General features: G+C 42.2%; 1 protein-coding gene across 2 annotated transcripts in view; it reads left to right on the forward strand.

Moving 5' to 3' along the window:
- Positions 1-18,494, forward strand: part of LOC147726365 (activated RNA polymerase II transcriptional coactivator p15-like) — a 134,012-nt gene that overhangs the window by 73,702 nt on the left and 41,816 nt on the right. For both annotated transcript variants that reach the window (XM_086960501.1, XM_086960500.1), the window contains exon 4: positions 10,198-10,306. In XM_086960501.1, the coding sequence (XP_086816627.1) occupies positions 10,198-10,306 (109 nt within the window). The remainder of the gene's footprint in view (positions 1-10,197; positions 10,307-18,494) is intronic.

An 18,494-nucleotide genomic window follows, 5' to 3' on the forward strand; every position in this document is an offset into this window, starting at 1 on the left:
ACCTTAAAACATGCCTGACTGCCACATTTGAATGGATGAAGACCAACCATCTCAAGTGCAACTCTGGGAAAACCGAAATCTTACCATTTGGTCCACAAAATCTGTTCTCTCCCAAGCAGTGGTGGCCTGAAGATGCTGAAGCACCCCCAAATACCATCTCCTCTGCCCTCAACCTGGGTGTTAAGTTTGATGATGCTCTATCATTCAAGCAACAAGCCATTGGGGTGGCCAGTACATGCTTCTATATCATCAGAATGCTTAGAAAATTCTTCGACCTCCTCCCACTGTCAACTAGGAAAACGGTAGCGGTGGCACTCATTACATCAAGACTGGACTACTGCAACAGCTTGTACGCGGGAGCCAATAAGTCCGTGCTCCACAGGCTGCAGATGGTCCAGCATGCCACCGCCCGCCTAGTCCTGGGCTGGCCCAGGAAATCATCCGCTTCAGCCGCACTACACGCCCTCCACTGGCTTCCCATACACAAAGTATCCGTTTTAAAATCTTGATCATTACTTACAGAGCCTATCACGCACATGGACCGAGGTATCTCTCAAAAAATTTCAAACGCCAGCTCCCCATCCGGAATCTGAGATCCTCTAACCTGAATTTGCTAGTTGTCCCAAAATTCAGACTAGCCACCAAAGGTGGAAAATCCATTGTGGTGCTAGGTTCCAGAGCATGGAATAAACTGCCTCTTTCGCTCCGGCAAATTCCATCAGAATCTCTTTTCAGGAAAGCCTTGAAGACCTGGGTCTTTACGCTTACCGATGCTGCCTGTAGAGCTTTAGTGGAAAGGATTTGTTCTTGGGAATTGCTCCAGCTAACCACCTTTTCCATTCTGGGTTGGTATTAAGTGCCAAGATGCTCCTTGGAGTGATAGAACGCGCTATAGAAGAGCTATTTTACATTACATTACATTACATGGGCCATCCACTCAGTTGTCCAAAGGGACTGTGCTTTTCCAAACAATAAAATCTCAGTTTTATCCCCGTTCAACTGAAGGCAGTTTAGGAACATCCATGTAGCAATGTTTCTCATGCATGTTGTAAAACGTATTTTGACATTCTCTATCTCTGGTCCAAGAGCGATGACCAGTTGTATGTCGTCCGCATAACAAAGTATTTCAAAGCCAAAGGACCTAACCAGCTGAGCCAAGGGGGGGATGTAGACATTAAAGAGTGTGGGGCTCAGGGCCGAGCCCTGAGGCACTCCCGTTCCCAGGGACAAGAGTCTTGGATTGGAAAGGACCTTGCGTAATTTTTTTAGTCCTATCCTTAATGTCAGTTAGCCAATTCAATGCCGTGCCAGGAATTCCCATCTCGTGCAGAAACTGAATCAGGAAGGAATGAGTCATGGTATTGAATGCCGCCGACAGGTCGAGAAGAACCAGCATTGCAGGTGTACCTGCATCCAAGATAAGGCTGAGCGAGTCAACTACCGCTACAAGGATGGTTTCTGTACTATGAGCCGGCCGAAAGCCCGATTGAGAGTCATCCAGCAAATGATGTGTCTCTAAATAAGAGGAAAGTTGTCTATTGACATGAGATTCCAACAACTTACTAATCGAGGACAGGAGAGAAATAGGATGTTAGTGTGCCACGTCCATAGGTTTGGCCAATGGCTTTGAAAAAAATAGGTGTAACAGAGACGACTTTCTTTTCCGTAGGCACCGTGGCTGACGACAAAGATAGGTTACATAGAGAAGTAACCATTGGTGCAAGAGAAGTGGATAGCATGGCTGTGATATGGGGGGTAAAGGTCTGCTGGAGAGCCAGATTTTGTTATAACTAAGATATCCAGTACTTGAGAATATGCGATCAATTCAAATCTTTCTAATATAGCCTGGGAGTTATCTGGAAAATTATCGAGTTCTGCGTATATTGGCGACAACATGTTCTTATGAAAATTGCGATAGATGTTCTCTAATTTTGTTTCAGAATACAAAGCCAGGGATTGGAGGTATTGAAGATTCAGGTACAGTCACTCAATGATGTACAAGTCATGGTCCTTCTACTTCTGCCTTTTACTGATGACACCTATGATTGTTACTTTTTCTTGCTGCAGGAAGAAGCCACCATGTACTCTTTGCTAAAGCTTCTGGCTTAAAATATAATTGTTGAAAAGTTTTTCTGAGTGCAGCAAATTGATGTTCTGCCAGAAGGTGTTGGAGACTTATAAAAGCTGTGGTTTAGTTGGGCTCACTTCCTATTTGGCGAACTGATGATTATGTTAATTAATCCACAGAGGAGGCACGCAAAAAAGTGTGAACCACCTACTCTAGATTCACCTGTCTGTGTGTTATCCCATCATCTGAAGCTTTGGCATGGAAGTATATCTTGTTTGCTTGAATAAAGTTTTGGTTTTTGACCATCGGCAATCTTGGAAAGACTCATGCCAATTTTGATTCGATATGCATGGTGCCTCCCGTTGATTTTGATAGTACAGGTGCTATCACGACAGAGCAAGTAAATTGGTGCTCACTGGAATTTCATTGATTAATGGTTTGGACTTCGAAACTCAGCCTTTTATATAGTCACTCATTCTCTCCTCTTAGACCATCTCGCTAAGATCCGAGGGAAGAATATTGCCCTCAGTTGGATATCTTCCTTTCTAAATAATAGAGAACAGGAGGATTGGCTGCCCCCGTTTGCCTCTGGCCTATCTCTGTCGGGGTTCTGCAGATTTATGCGGTTTAATGTGTACCATACCCCGCTTGCTCTAGTTGTTGAGTCATTTAGTGCTAAGATTGTGTCATATGCAGATTCTACTATTCCTTATGGAGGGAGAGTTTCTGGTCCTTGACTCTATTAAATCTTGCCTTACAGCAGTTTTTGCCAGGCTACATCAGAATCCGCTGCTGTGCAAAACTGACAAGACCGAATTTGGCACCTCTTCGCCCTCCTACTGGTCTGCTTATTGGCCAGATGGTTTAATTTCTCCTGTGTCTCATGCAGACACATCTGGGAATCTGGGAGTTAAGTTTGACAGGTGGCTATATTTCCAACCCCAGATTAGCGCAGTGACTAGTATGTGTTTTGGCATATTAAGGGCATTGAAAAAAAGTATGTTTCTTCCCTTCTTTACTGCCAGGAAAACTGTTATCCAGGCTCTCATAACGTCTCACCTCGATTACGCTAATATCCTCTATCTCGAGCTGCCAGAATATGCCATCTGTAGGTTACAAGTGGTGCAAAATGCAGCGGCGCCGCCTCTTACTGAATTTACCTAAGAAAGCAAGGATCTGAAGTCATCTTTCCCTCTGCACTGGCTCCTAGTGAGGAAAAAAATTCAGTTTAAACCTTGGTAATGATGTTTTGGGCTCTGCACAATATTGGTCCGGGATACCTGGTTTCCGGTATTCTTTTCTACAGTCCAGCGAGGAGCTTATGGTCCTCTCATCTGGCACTGGCTAGAGTGCCAAGAGTGGATTGGAGGGCGCTCCATTCCCTTGTTAGGGCCTTCTGCATGGAACTCTCTCTCCCTACATCTGAGGCCTGAAACATCAGAACAAATTCTTAGGAAGGGATTAAAAACTTCATTATTTACTAAGTAATCTGGATTGCTCTTGGACTAGTGTCGGGACTCCCCTTAGAGCATCTGTGCACTTTATACAACTGTTTCATCATCATCATAGTAATGACTCCAAAATGTATGTAACTGACAATGTCTTTTTGGGAAGTTAGTGAACAAAATGCTGTTGAAATGTAACCATTGGGATACATGGGTTAATTCTATACAAGCTGTTCAATTTGTGTCTCCTAAGACCATAAACCATAGAGAGAAAAGCACGAAGGGGCAGATTTACTAATATTTGGAGGGCAGATTTATAAATATTTTGTGCAACGGAGCAAGACCACTTGCATCAAATGAAGAGGGCAGGAATATGCCATATCTACTAAGAATGGGTGGATTCCTATTGCGCTGGCACATTTGTGGCTGCCAAGTGCCAATGCAGGCACCCTTGCGTCATGATATAAGGGTGCCTGTGTTACAGCCAGGATTGTTTTTTGTGCAGGAACGTATAATCTTCTGAGGTTATTTCCTCTTTCTACATGTGCTGCAGAATGCAGCTCATGTAGAAAGGGAAAAAACGAGGAGAAATAAACAGCTTTCTTCTTTTTGCGCTTCTCCTGGGAAGGTGTATCATTTTGACACATTCCCAGGTTTACTAGTGTTAGTAGATCTGGAAATGTGCCATAAAACCTGGGTCGATGTGTCGGAACACTCATTCTTCACCCTTGAAATGCCTTCCCAGGGCAGAGTAACGCAAGGCCGCAACGTGCTGCCTTGCATTACTCCTGACTTAATATGCTGCACAGAGCTATGCAAAGTGGCTCTGCGTGGCATAGTACATCTCACTTATGGTCTAGCGTTGCCCTTGTGTCACCTTTGCGACGCAAATTTAGCCCTTGCTAAATCTGGCCAGAGTTTTTTTATGATAGCTTTGGCACCATGCTTGACCCCGTTTGGGGGGCTACAGGTCAAACAGGGTCTACTGGGCCTCCTATGTTGGAGTCTAGGTTGTTTGCCTCTGATTTCCCAGGGTCCGGCATATTATGACTCTGCAGACTGGCTCAAGCACAACTTCTTCAGCACTTGACTCTTGGTGGCAGAGATTTAGAGCAGTCACACACTTCTCTGGTAGGTAGTGTGGGAGGTGCTCCAGCTCTACACTCAACAAACATGGTTCCTTATAATACCTGATTTTCCAACCCTGTCATTGAAAGAAGTTTTTAGTTTAAAACTCAATACTTAGCATAAAGTTATGCACACAGTGCAATTTAGTGTTTTGGTGCTTAGTGAGTTACCGCTTCCTCCGGCTGCAGACCTCTGTTCTCTCCCCTCATGGTCCAGATGGTCCCCACCACAGGGTAGGTACGTAGCATGATTACGCTGATGTGCAGATTACCACCATACTCTAGTGTTAAGGCACAGTCCTGAACAGTTCTGTCTTGTTTCCCACCCTCAAGTCTTTCTCAGTCTGTGATGGAGGCTGGCGCTTCTTCATAGGCCGCTCGACTCTGGAGCTTGCTCGCTCATCAGCTTCTGTACTAAGCAAGAACTTGCAGTTTTCCTTTGCCTCCTCAGCGGTTGCGTTGGGCGAAGCGGCTGTAGTCTGGGACAGCTTCGTAGGGAAAAGCTGGATCCTCTTTACGATTAGTCCGGCAGGTGGTCTTTGCAGCCCCACATGGGCTGTTTGTGTCCGGATTGGTGCGGCATAGCAGGACCGGACTCTGAGTTAGTTGTCGCACATGCCTTTTAGCTCCGATGTTGAGCCATGGCCTCGGGCATGCTGCAGTCTTGGTTTCACAGCAGATCTGGGTAATGCTGTGACACTTGCAAGTGCAGTGTCTGGCGACACACCGCAAATTCACAATTCAGGTGCAACTACTCTGGACGTGCTGCAATCTTCACAGCTCTGGCACAGTGGCTGCGGTCACACTGCGATCTTCAACAGTCCCGCCATAATGGCACAGATCATACCACCCCTCTAAGATGACAGTCTCCTTCCCTCCAGGAGGCAGGCAGGCTGGCTTCTAAGCACTCTAGGACAGGTAATAGCTCTTGTAGCAAGTGGTGAAGTAGGTATTGTCCCTTTAACTCTAAGAGCTGCCTGTTAGGCTGACACCATCTCTGACTGCACATCAGACTTCTTTGTACTCTGCGTAACTCTCCCTTCCTTGGTCATGGAGAACTTGGACTGGAAGAACAAGTGTCCCACTTTTATACATTCAGCCTACATAGGAGATGTAGATATACTGTCTGCACTTAGAGAACCTCTTTGGTTTGGAGGCTGCTGTATTTTCACACCGCTTTTGTGCATAGGGATGCTATTCACAGCATGGTAATATCCAGCAGGACTCCTCATAACAGAGGCACTAAAGGTGTGTCCTTGCTGCACCTGACTTTCATCAGCTGCATTGAAGAGTGGTCGTGCAAAAGACAAAAGGCAGGCCTTACCAAAGGGGACCCATTCACTTTGAACAACAGAGACGGCAGTCCCACCCTTCAACTTAAACATCTAGAGCTACATAAACAGTAATCAGCATCTGCTCTCCGCAAAAGGCCTACAATTTTTTCTAAAGAAACCATGTCTTTTCATTCCTAACTTGAGTGTCTTGGTCTCTTACTTCCTGCTTCAGGAATTCAAGCAATACACTCTTTAATGTCTGGAAAATAACCTCGCCCTTGTCTTCTGCACAAGAGTAGGCTTGGGGTATCCACAATGGATCTCCTAGGCCTCCAGAACCCTGGTTCACCTATACACACTTTATATGAGTGGACAGTATGCCTCCACTCCAGTGAAAACTATGGCCACAATTATGGATTTACAAAGTGCGATACGCTGCCACCATCGCTCCATGGGCTAAACAGTAGTCCACACCGGTTGCACTCCTCCATATTGCCAAACAAGCCCAGAACCTTACTCATGTCGAGGGACAAGCGGGTAAGGCTGAAATCAATAACCTGGATACCAGATTCACACAGTCAAACACTCCGTGCAGGGAAATCTTTCTGCACACAATGCATAGGGCATTTCTGTCCCAATAGCATGACTGTTTCATTATGCGGTCTAAACCTGCTCATCATAGCAAGGCTATTTAATACAATGCTTACATTCGGTTCCTGAGGACAAAGTTTTCCAAGGGCCATACCATTGTTTCAGAAGATGATGCGAAGCAAAGGAAGCACTTGATCTGTTTAAAGACTTGCAAATAGTTTTCCAGTGGTTATACTAACCTTACTAATAGCCGCCTACACTGTAAAGGTGTAGGCACACCAAGAACTTAAAAGGGCTTGAAAAAAGCTATTGAGACATTTTAATGCTGTCAGCTTTGAGAAAGAAAAAGAAAAAAGACTTGATTATAGCCATACTGAAAGACTCCTTCAAGCAAAGGCTCCTTTTTTCCTACGACAATTGACTTCAAAGGAAGATGTTGAGGTCTTTTAGTGCTGTAAATTTGGAACCACTGAAAAAAACGAAGGTAATTTTTTAAAATGTTCTAGGATCCTTTATAATAGCAAGCACAGCCAAAACTTCCACAGAAGGAGTGTGTGTGTGTGAATTTCGAAAACGTTCAGATCCCTCCGAATAGGGACAGGCTATACTTGCCCATCACCATACCAATCTTGTCAGAAGGCTGAAGGTATTTCCTCACAATTGGTACAAGATAAGTGGGTGCTTCAAATTGAATACTGTATAGAGTTTGAAATTATTCAAACACCCCAACAAACTTAATGGAAGGAAGACCATATCTGTTTGGTAGCACGGATTAGGTTCTCATGTACCTAAGTGGTAGACAGATGATATTCTAAAACAAGAGTAGTCGGCGTTGTTTACACTTTATAGCAAAGACCAACAGGACCTTGCACCTAATCCTGGATCTTCAGTCACTCATTTGATACACTTGATCACAGTTGAAAGGACAACTTTGTAGGGCTTCCTTTACCTTCTACAACAGAAGTGATTTTCTGTAAACTATCAACGATCAGGATGTGTAGTTTCATATTGCCATACTTCCAAACCACGGAAAACAATCGTTCATTGCTCTGTAAACAATCTTTATCAGATGTTCTTCTGTGGTTGTAGTTCATCTACAACACAAAGCTATTCATGTGTATTAATACTTGTACAATGCCATAACATCACAAACAAGAGGAGCCATCTTATGAATCCCTTTGGGCTTCGCTTTCAACTTATGAAAGTCCTGTATATATTCCATGTACCTTTATCTGCACAGACGGATTGTGCCTTATAAGAAGACAATACCTCTTTGTCAGTCGTTAAAGTCAGACAACACGGACAGTGATGACGCTGCAGGGAATGGTTGAATAATTTTTTTGCCATCTACCACATACATTCCTTTATGTGAGATGACGTCAGTGATCACAGCCCTTGATGGACTTTGTAAGATATAGTGGCTATAACATAAAGTATAAAAAGATATATCCTAGTAGACATTGACATGTATTGCTGGGCAGAGTGTTCACAATCCCATCATGACTGTGACCATCACTAGGGACACTTGCGCACAGATTTGGAGTGCGCGTGGCATATATGTCAGTCAAATAGCAATGCCCAGAACTATAATCTTGTATCATAATATTGCATCAGTGTCTTAGATTTACAGGCACATTGCCTTGAAAACATTTCAGAGTCAGATACATGGGAAGGTGTTCTTAAAAGGCACCACTACTTTAGTGATCTGTGTCCTTAAGCAATTGGGGCCATCGTCATTATCTATCCTGGCATGCACACTCAATTAGGCACTGTGTGATATGTCTCAGAGAACTGAACAACTTCGCACCAAGGAGTTTGAAAACATACTAGACCGGGAGCTGTGCATGGTCTTTCTTTAAGACACTTTGTCAGACTGGCGTTATCTGACAAATGGACTATGGCTAGACTTTGGATCCAGGTACCTGCATCTTGAGGCAAGAGTAATGTGTATGGATCAATTGATGCCAGATAATTTAGTATGCTTTTCCCCCCATTCCCGGTCACATGGGAATGCCATTTTAGGCATTCACATGCACGGATACTGAAGTTTGCATCATGACGTCTGAAGCAGTAGAGTTTCGTTCTTGAAAATGTGCAGCAAAGAGGCCTTCACATTCTTAGGAAAGCTAGAGGACCATCTGCAAGAACTTGCTACTAAGCCAAGTAAAGCGATTTCTATGCTTTCTGTTCCTTACTACAAATGATGCCTTTCCTAAACAATATCTAATATGTTTTTGAATATTGATAATCTGTTTTATGCACATTAGTCACCAATCTATTGGAGTTTGTTTGACAGCATTGACAGCTTACTTGGAGACATGCATTTTTGAAGGTGCTAAAACTGGGTAACACACGCCTCGCCATACTCTGCTACCCACATGGCACCTAAGGACAGTACTCACTAGATTGATGCCACCAACTCATGAACCATTTTTCAAATGGTCCCCCAGCACGTGGCATTGACCATCACTTCATTCATTTCTGTGATCTCACAAAATAGATGAGTATCGTTAAGACTCTGACAGTGTTAGGTTATGTTATTGTGATTTTTATAGCGCACAGCTGCCCCAGCAAAGGGGCGTCCCGGCGCTTTTGACTGGCAGAAGGAAAATACCAATACATAACTGAACAGAAAGCAAAAAGGAATAGCCCGAGGGCAGTGAAACATCCATACAGCTTATAAACAGCTCTGCTGTCAACACTAACACAATGTTTATTTCTAGTCACTAATTCTCCATGTCAGTTGAATTCTAGTAAAACCTAAGCTGCTCCCTGGTATTAAAATATCATCAAACAGATTACACATGATGTGCAGTGAGCACTTCAATTTTCTAGAACTGAAGGCTTTAGAGAGCCACATTATCAACAAAAATCTGTTTGCTAGTGGTTGCATGTAGCACTGCTATAGTGTGGGGAACACTGCTATGTAATCGGTGCACAACATGTGATGCTAGAATAAGTTGGTAAGGGAAAAGTGATTTGTCTGCAACAGCATGATTCTATTCTAGATACTCATGAGACCATGTCACCTCCCCTGTGACGGTTAGAGCTTTTGCAGCAAAGTCAAATGTATTTGAGTTTGTATACAGTGTCAAGGAGAGCACAATTTGAAGCTGTCTTCTACAGTTGGGAGACTTTGGGTTTTAGTGGCCATCTGTTAAATCATCTTAATGCATCTTAGGGTTGATGACTAACGCGCCATAGAACTAAATAGGATGGTTTTCCTTTACCGTTTCGACCAACTAATTAACGGGGTAATAGACAGCATACACATTTAAAACCGTCTCAAATTTCAAAGATTTTGTTCATGGTTACGTTTTTTTTTCTCTTTCATTCAATAGATGTAGAGGTGATCAATTGTATAGATTCATTTTTTGCATGATATTCAAGGTTATTTAAAGTAACCTTATCTAGTGCGGCAGTTTTTGACTTAGAATGGGAGATTTGAAAGCTGTTTTTTCACTTATAAAAAGTAATGTAGTTGGGAAATGCATTTAAGTTTTACTGATGAAAGACACTAGATCATCCTCTTTCAGTTAAAGCTGAGTATGATGTATAGCCAATATTTTGTTCTTGGTAAATTTACTCAAGTTTGAGTGACAGCTTCTATATTTTGTTCACCTAGATTGGTTAGGTCTATATTTCACGTCTTACAACTTGAGTAAATTACTGAATTTGTTTGTCCTCTTCAGATTGGAAAAATGAGGTATGTCAGCGTTCGAGATTTTAAAGGTAAAGTACTAATTGATATCCGAGAGTACTGGATGGATCAAGAAGGAGAAATGAAACCTGGAAGAAAAGGTGAACTTTTTTGCACTTTTTAATAGATTGGTTTGATTTTTTTTAGTTTTTGTTTTACCTGTTACATTACAAAGTGAATGTTATTGGCCAGTTTGATTGTCATGCACGGGTATTTCTGATAAACTTAGTGTAGTTGGGAAGACAAATAACTTTCCCTTTTGTTAACTAAACTTGGGGAAACAATATTTAAAGGGAACTTAACTTGGTAGTAGTGATTTAGAGTTTATGGAAAGTTTTGCACGCTCATGTTGTACTGTCTGTGTCATTTGAAGTTATAATTTTAGCTTACTTCTGGTAAAAATATCCATTTCCATTTATAAACTTTATTTCGATTTAAAAATAAATCTCAAAAGTCATCACAAAACATACATAAAAATCATGTTAAAATATACATCAAATCCACAAAGCAACACACATGATTGTAACATGGACATTATTAGGCATTATTAAGACAATAAATAGTATTAAAAAAAAGCTAAAACACTCCTATGTCAGAGGCCAGGTATTGTAAAGAGCAACAATTCTAAACACTAAAATTCTTATAACAAATTAAATATATAAAATGCAAAGGGATAGAGAGAAATGGATTATTTCCTCCCCTCTTTCCAACGGATCACCCAAACCCAGCCCAGGAACTTAGCTACAGCAATCACAGAGGGGCCATCTACTGCTGTTTTGAGTAATCTAAATGCCTCATTGTGTAACCTTGTACCCAACAGTGAGCAAATTGGTTTCAACCAACATCGCCTCAGATTTCTATAAGCTGGGCAGGCAAAAAAGATGTGGACCACAGAGTCTGCCCTCTCTGGACAAAACGGACAGCTGTTGTTGGTTGCATCCGAATTAGACCACTTCGAGGTAAAAATCTTAGTAGCTGAAGTTCCCACTCTAAACTAGTGGAATAGTTTTCTATCATGTGTTGATGTGATTAAATCCCAGTATTGTTCTAATAGTGGTTCAAATTTAATTTCAAGAAAGGTACTAGACAGGGAGGGAGTACTAGATGCCGTCTGAAAAAAATCAAATGCCAGTAAGCCGCCTTTAGCTCGATTTACTGGGAAATATACTTCCAGCGGCACAAGTCCACAGCCGGCTCAGCCCCAGCTTACAGAAAATGTTTTTAACACTCCTGAGCCACTATATTTATTTATTTACATCCAACTCCCTAACTTCTAATACAGCTTGAGCATAATTGGCTCGCTCGGGAGTCACCCAAATTCTTCTCCAGTATGCAATTAATCTGTACCGTGCTATATCCCTAATGGAGTGACATCCCAAATCCAAATACAGGGGGATCAGTGGGGTGGATTGTGGAAGGCCTATCAAAGATCTTAAAAATTTGTTTTGGACTGCCACTAAAGAATCCAGATTACCATGACCCCACAACTCTGCACCATAGAGAATAGATGCACCAATTTTAGTATTATAGATCTTTAATACTGGGGCAATGGGTTTGGTATGGGAGCGTCTGTGTTCTTTTAACAACACACCCGAGAGTTGGGCGTGTCTTACTGTAAGGTAGTTTATTTGGGTCTTCCAGCTCAGCTTCTTGTCTATGATTAAACCTAGATATGAAAAGTTAGATGTTTGCTCAAGAACACCTTCCTCCATCCTAACATTACCGACGACTTTGTTAGAGTTCTGGAAGACCGTAAACTTGGTTTTGTCAACGTTGACAACGAGTTCATGATCTACACAGAACTCCTCAAACCTTGAAAGGGCGCGTTGTAGGCCCTGTCTTGTTTTGGAAAATTGAGGGTGTAAAAATATCCATATAACAATCGCAAAGTTATCATAAGGCAAGAGAACATAACGTTTTTTTAAAAAACAATAATTAAAATCTCCCAGCCCTATAGCAGCAGTTGCATTAGATTCTAATAAACTGAATAAAATCATCATTAAAACAAAGGAGTATCCTACACAATACTCCTCATCATTTAAATATCTCCTTTTTACAAGTGCTACATTTACATTCACTAGGCATTCTGCTCTCAGTGGCCTGTAGACACTGTGCCTTATTCATAAGAGAAAAATACAGCCATTTGTTTAAATAGGAGGAATTTAAAGAGAAGAAACATGCTCCATAAACATTAAGATGTAATTGGCTTAGTTGAAAGTGGATGTCGCAGCGTTGAGAGGGGGCTGACAGAAGTAATCACCTTGCTGCCTGAACCGCGGGCTCTGTGGAGGAGAACTGCTGTTGTTGCTGGGGGTGCCGGGGGCTGGGCGAGTGGCGCCCGCGTTACCTCACGGGACTACCTGTGCCAGCATTCTTTGGGGCCGCCCACACCTGCACACAAGATTGTGCTCCGCCCACGGACCAGATGCTATTTAACCTACGCCACCACCCGCATCGCGGGCGCACGAGGGAGCGTTCCTGGAGAAGCCCGGGCAAAGGGCGGGCCGTCTACGGCAGGCCAAGGCTGGGCTGGGCCACACCCCTAACATTTGGTGAACTGTAAGCCATTCTAACCCAATCTCCTTCTGTTTGCAATTTGTTAACTGTTGTTGTGGATTTAGATTATTGTTGGGGACATAGTAGCAATGCCAAAGGGGAAGAAAACAGGGGTGGGAGGATCAGTGAGTGGCACGCTGGACCAATTCATTACACGGGCGGCTTCGGTCCTAGAGTATGAAATTGCTGTTACCTAACGTCGCCTCTCACAGGAACCTATGTAAATTAGGCGTTCATCCCTGGGGCCCCTAATGCAAGTCAACTCCCCAAATGTGTTAGACAGGTCACCCACCTCGCTAATTAATGAGGAAGTTAGTCGATTAAGCCCTAATGAGACCACTTCAGTGGAGCGGGTTTCTGCAAATGAGGCTCCCCGCAAAACCCTAAACTCTTATCCTCAGACGCGAGCTAATATTGGAGGAATTATAAACAGGAAAAGGACAGAATTCATAGAGGACGGGAGAAATCCGAAAACACCTAAGATTGCTGATTCTACAAACCCGAAGCCTGGGCCATCTGTAGGCAGGACCTCATTACTACCAGATGTTGATTTATTGGATGAAAGTCGAACTATTCCAAATGACAGTGGGGAAATAATCTCTACCACCACCTCCGAGGAAGTTGGAGGATCAATTGCCCACATAGAGCATGTTGTAAAATCATTGATTCTCCCCCTCCTTGAGAGGATAAAAGTGGTAAATGAAAGGCTGGAGAGATTTGAACAGTCTACTCTAGATAACTTTTTTTCCCTAAAAAATTTGATAAAATCCGAAGCCAGAGGGAGAATGGAGAACGCTATGGGCCCCTCCCCCCCGGGGAATCTGTAACCGCGACAGGAGCTGTAATTAGCGAAGCCATTGTACAAACAGTAGAGACTAGGTCTCAAAAAGGCTCTAAGAATAACAAACAGACAAAAACAGCTCCTGGCAAAAGTGCAAAAGATAAAACCACTAGTGCAAGTAAAAGCATGACGGGGAGGGGTACTAGCTCTGAAAGTGCAGCCAAAACAAAAGACAGTTATGATAGTGATCCGAAAACCACACTGTCTACTGTTGACTTACCGCCAGAGTCATTGCCATATGTAGTAGTGCTCACTGGTGTCCCTGAACTACAGAATGGAAAACCTGAATCCCATCAAGAATTAAAAAATAAAGTGACATTCTGGCTAAACAGGAACAGGCCACTTCCCAGATATATGAATGGAGAAGTCCTGTTTGTCAGAAGGGTCAATTGGGTAGGTAGAAGACCAAAGGATATACCTGAGGATGCAATTATTGTACATTTTAGGGACAGCAACGTAGTGAGACTAATTTGTAATGAACAACACTACATGGACATGGGTCCAAGTGGCACACAAGATCTTACCTATTTTTACAATTTGAAGGCTATGTTGTTACCCCTGCCCACCAAACTATGATGCAAGAAGAGATGATGGGCGGTTTTAACACAAATTTCTCTCCAGCCACCAAAAACTGCTTTACTGGATTATACGGGTTAGAGAAGGTTGACTGACTGGAAGAAAACCAAGGCAGGAAAATAATTGATATAAGGGTTATATCCACAAAGGGGACAGAGGATAAGCCCAACAAAATAAGAAATATTCCAGAAGACCGCAATTTGATCGAGCTGGAGCAGTTAGGAAATGGTAATCCCCTAATACCGATGACCCAAGGAGGCATAAATATGGAACATAATACACTGGGCAGTAAGGTCCACACTGAGGTCAAACTAATCTCTTGGAACATTGCTGGCATGAGAACAAACTTGAGTGACCCCGCATGGCACGATTATATCGACAGTGGGGATATCATTCTGTTTCAAGAAACATGGGGGCCGGACAACTACTTTAAAATAGGCTACAGGTCCTTCCATATACCAGCTACTAATTTAAACAAAGGAAGACCCTCTGGTGGCCTGATAATTTGGGCAAAGATCACATTGGGTCTTGACTATAGGCAAATAGATTCCAATAGCCCTGCTATCTTGGCCATAAAATTTAAAGATGCAAAGGGCAGGGAGGTCTGTATTTTTAATATCTATAACAGACCATTATCATCAAACAAAGAGTCAGAGACTATAGCTCAGCTAAATAGCATGATTTCTAGTATAGATCATAAAATCATGTTGATCGTAGGAGGTGACTTCAATAGGAAGTATGAACCAATATTAGGCCTAGAAGATGTCTTTGAGTTAGAAGACCACGCCAATAACATCCCAGGCATCGAGGCCAGCACTACAGTAGCCGGTACAAGAGGGGCCCTGCAATTATTAAGAATGACAGTCGAATACAGTTTACGTCCCTGTAATGGACGCTTATCGTCAGACTGTCCGAGCAAACCCACTTTCAGACGGGGTTGCTGTGTTAGTCATTTAGACTATATAATGGTCTCAACAAACTTATGGCCAATGAGTCTAGACCTGGCGGTGGATGATCGCATAGAGAGTGATCACTATCCTCTCTCTTTGACCATCTCAAGATCATTATTCAAGCTATCCACAGAGGTAGTACCCCAAACCTACAACCCGAGCTATGACTCCTTAGAGTCCAACAACCGTAGGACCTTAAAATGACCCGTTGTTATTGGAAATGGCTGTATTACCAAGAAAATTTAAGAGCTCTATGTAAAGCTCATGTCACCGCTAGTTGATGGCAATATTAAGAGTACCTCCCTAACAGAAGTGCATGAAAAATTTATACCGGAGCTTAGCGAGATACTCTTTAAAGTAACTAAACGGGCACGGTCTGGGCAAAGCATTGCTCCGAAGCACTGCCTTTGGTATGACAAAGCATGCTGCCACACTAAAGTGGAACTAATAAGAGCTGTAAAAGGGAAACATATAGCCACTGTCAGAGAAAAAAGGTAGCAATATAAAAAAACTATGACACTAGCAAAAAAGGGCTGGGACGAAAAAGTCTGGTCTGATTTACTGCAAGCATGTAAGTTAAAAGACCAGTCTTTGTTCTGGGGTCTCATAGCTAGAGGCAAGAAAGAAGGGACACCATCTAGGGACTTGTTTCTAGAGGAAAATATATGGGTCAAACACTTCTCCGCACTATATTCATGCGGTGGAAATGAGCAAAGTTGTATAGAAGAAGACGTAGGACCAAATTTATGTATGACACCCTTATCATTTAGTCTGATTGATACTATAACAGCCATTAATGCAATGAAACTGGGTAAAGCACCAGGTCCAGATAAAATACCTGTGGACCTTTGGAAACACGAGAACCTGCTGTGGGCCCCGTACATTAATCTTCTCAGCAACGAGATTGCGAGAGGTGCCCCAGTTCCCGAGACCTGGCGGGGCGCAGAAATTGTGACTATTTTTAAAAAGGGAGACAGACTTAATCCAGCGCATTATAGACCTATCAGTCTGATAGATGTCCTCCAAAAGGTTTTTGCTCGTTAAGTGTTAACACCATCGCTGCTGATGGTATCCTCCTCCTGTGCTGGGCCCTAATGTAAACGGGTGTGGTCATGACGAGCTCAGCTCCTCATGAGCACAGCTCCACTGTGAGCTCATGAGGAGCTGAGCTCGTCATGAGTATCGAAGGGGTTAAGCAAGCTAAATATGTGTATTGAGGAAAACTCTATTTTAACAAAATACCAGGCTGGTTTTAGAGGTAAAATTAGCACTGTCGATCAAGTTTTTAGGTTTTTATGTTTAACATGGAAATATATTAATATCAGGAACTCTCACCTATACGTAGCTTTTGTGGACCTCAGAGCAGCCTTTGATTTGGTCCCCAGGGGAAAGTTGTGGACATAGTTAAGGAATCTGGGGGTCCCCCGGGAAATTCTTGAACAACTTATCAGGCTACATGAGGAAAATTATTCAAGAGTGAGGTGGGGTCCTAACGGAGAATTAACGGAGAGAATAGACATAAAGAGAGGCGTCAGGCAAGGATGTGTGCTGGCGCCGACTCTTTTCTCTCTTTATGTAAATGACATTCCGGACACCCTCTTGGGCTGCGAGCATGACTCTCCCAAGTTGTGCGGCCAAGCAGTTCCGGCTTTGCTATTTGCTGACGATACCATTTTAATCTCCCAGACCCTAAAAGGACTTCAGAACATGCTTAATAACTTCCGATTTTATTGTTTGGACAAAAAGCTTGAAATTAACTCGTTCAAAACAAAGTTTATGACGATTAGTCCTCACAAGGGTTTTAATAAAGTTTTTACTGTTAATAATGAAAAGATCGAGCATGTGCACAGTTTTAAATACTTTGGTATTACACTTGATACAATAATGAACTGGAAGCCGCAAATTGAAAAGTCTAAATTAATTTTAATACACAATCTGGCACCTATAATCAGAAGGCATAGGAACAGTTATACTAGAGCCGTATCACCTGCAATTGAGCTGTTTAAATATTAAGCTCAATCAGCCACACTATATGGGGTCGGAATTGTGGGGCCATGCAGCAAAAAATGCTTTTTCAGTACATGAAAATAGCTTCTTCAGACAATTATTAGCAGTACCAGGCCGCACCCCTTTAATACCTCTTTTTTGGGACCTAAATGTACACCCCTCCGACGACCATGCCACTCTACGTCCATTGTTGTACTGGATTCGCCTGTGGTCTACGGACGAATTAGTGGACTATAGAGAAGCACTAAAAGAACTAATGGAAATAAAGAATACGACTCGGTTGGCATGGCTGATTCACATTGAAAATTGGTTCCTAAAGCTGGGACTATATCACTATTGGACAGATCCTGACTCCCTAACTTTATCTTGTAAAAAACTGTTGCGGATAAGGTACTGGGAATACATCCATAACCGTTCACTGCAAAACTCAAAAACTGGAGCACTAACTCTCAAGTTCCTTGATCTGAAGGCAAATTCGAATATTTTATGGTTGAAATCTTGCCTACTATGGCAAAATCATTGTATTTAAAGTATCGTTACGGCATTCTACAAAATAAATTTAACACATCAAAATGGACTTGTAATAAGGATTCCACAGGGAATGTTTTCCTAGAAACTTGTGAACTGTGTGATATGGGCGCAAGGGAGGACGAGGCTCATGTTTTATTTTTATGCCCAGCATACCTCCAGATTAGGAAAAAATGGATAAAACCCATCTGTCGCCTTTTAGGCTTCCGACGTATTAAGGAAGGGGAAAGAGTGTTCAAAGGTGACACATCGCAGACCATCGTCTTCAGTTTAAGCCTCTTTTTCCTTGCAGTGGCAATAGTCCGAAAAACACAAGGCTTAAAATTGTAGTTGTAATAGCTGGACCAGTAAGGATAAGATACTTGGTATTCAAACTAAATTGATTGAATTAAATCAAGTGTAGAGCGGTGGATCTGTATTGAAGTACTATTCATACACTTTAGCTTCTAATATGCAATGGACGTAATACCTTATAAAACGTTTTCATGATTTTAACATTGTATTGTGCTTATAATGCTATTATCATTAATTAATAATAGCACCTGGTATTCTTTTCAATACTATTTATTATATTTCTATTCTAACATTTTTAATATTGTATTCCCTCGCCCATTTATGCTTGCATTTGCACAAACATGATGGACTGATTCAAATAGCGTGCTTGTAAATTTTTAATGTCTGTTCAAATTGCGCGTCCCCTTAGAGATGATTTTTTTTGAGGCCATGGTCCTTTTATGTGTTTGTTTTCTTACCCAGATATTGATATTGCCTGACCATGATGGATGTTTTAAGATATTGTCTTGTATTATTGTATGATTCTTTTATGGTTTG

The sequence above is a fragment of the Lissotriton vulgaris genome, chromosome 3_1, assembly GCF_964263255.1.
Source record: "Lissotriton vulgaris chromosome 3_1, aLisVul1.2, whole genome shotgun sequence".
Classification (NCBI taxonomy): Eukaryota; Metazoa; Chordata; class Amphibia; order Caudata; family Salamandridae; genus Lissotriton; species Lissotriton vulgaris.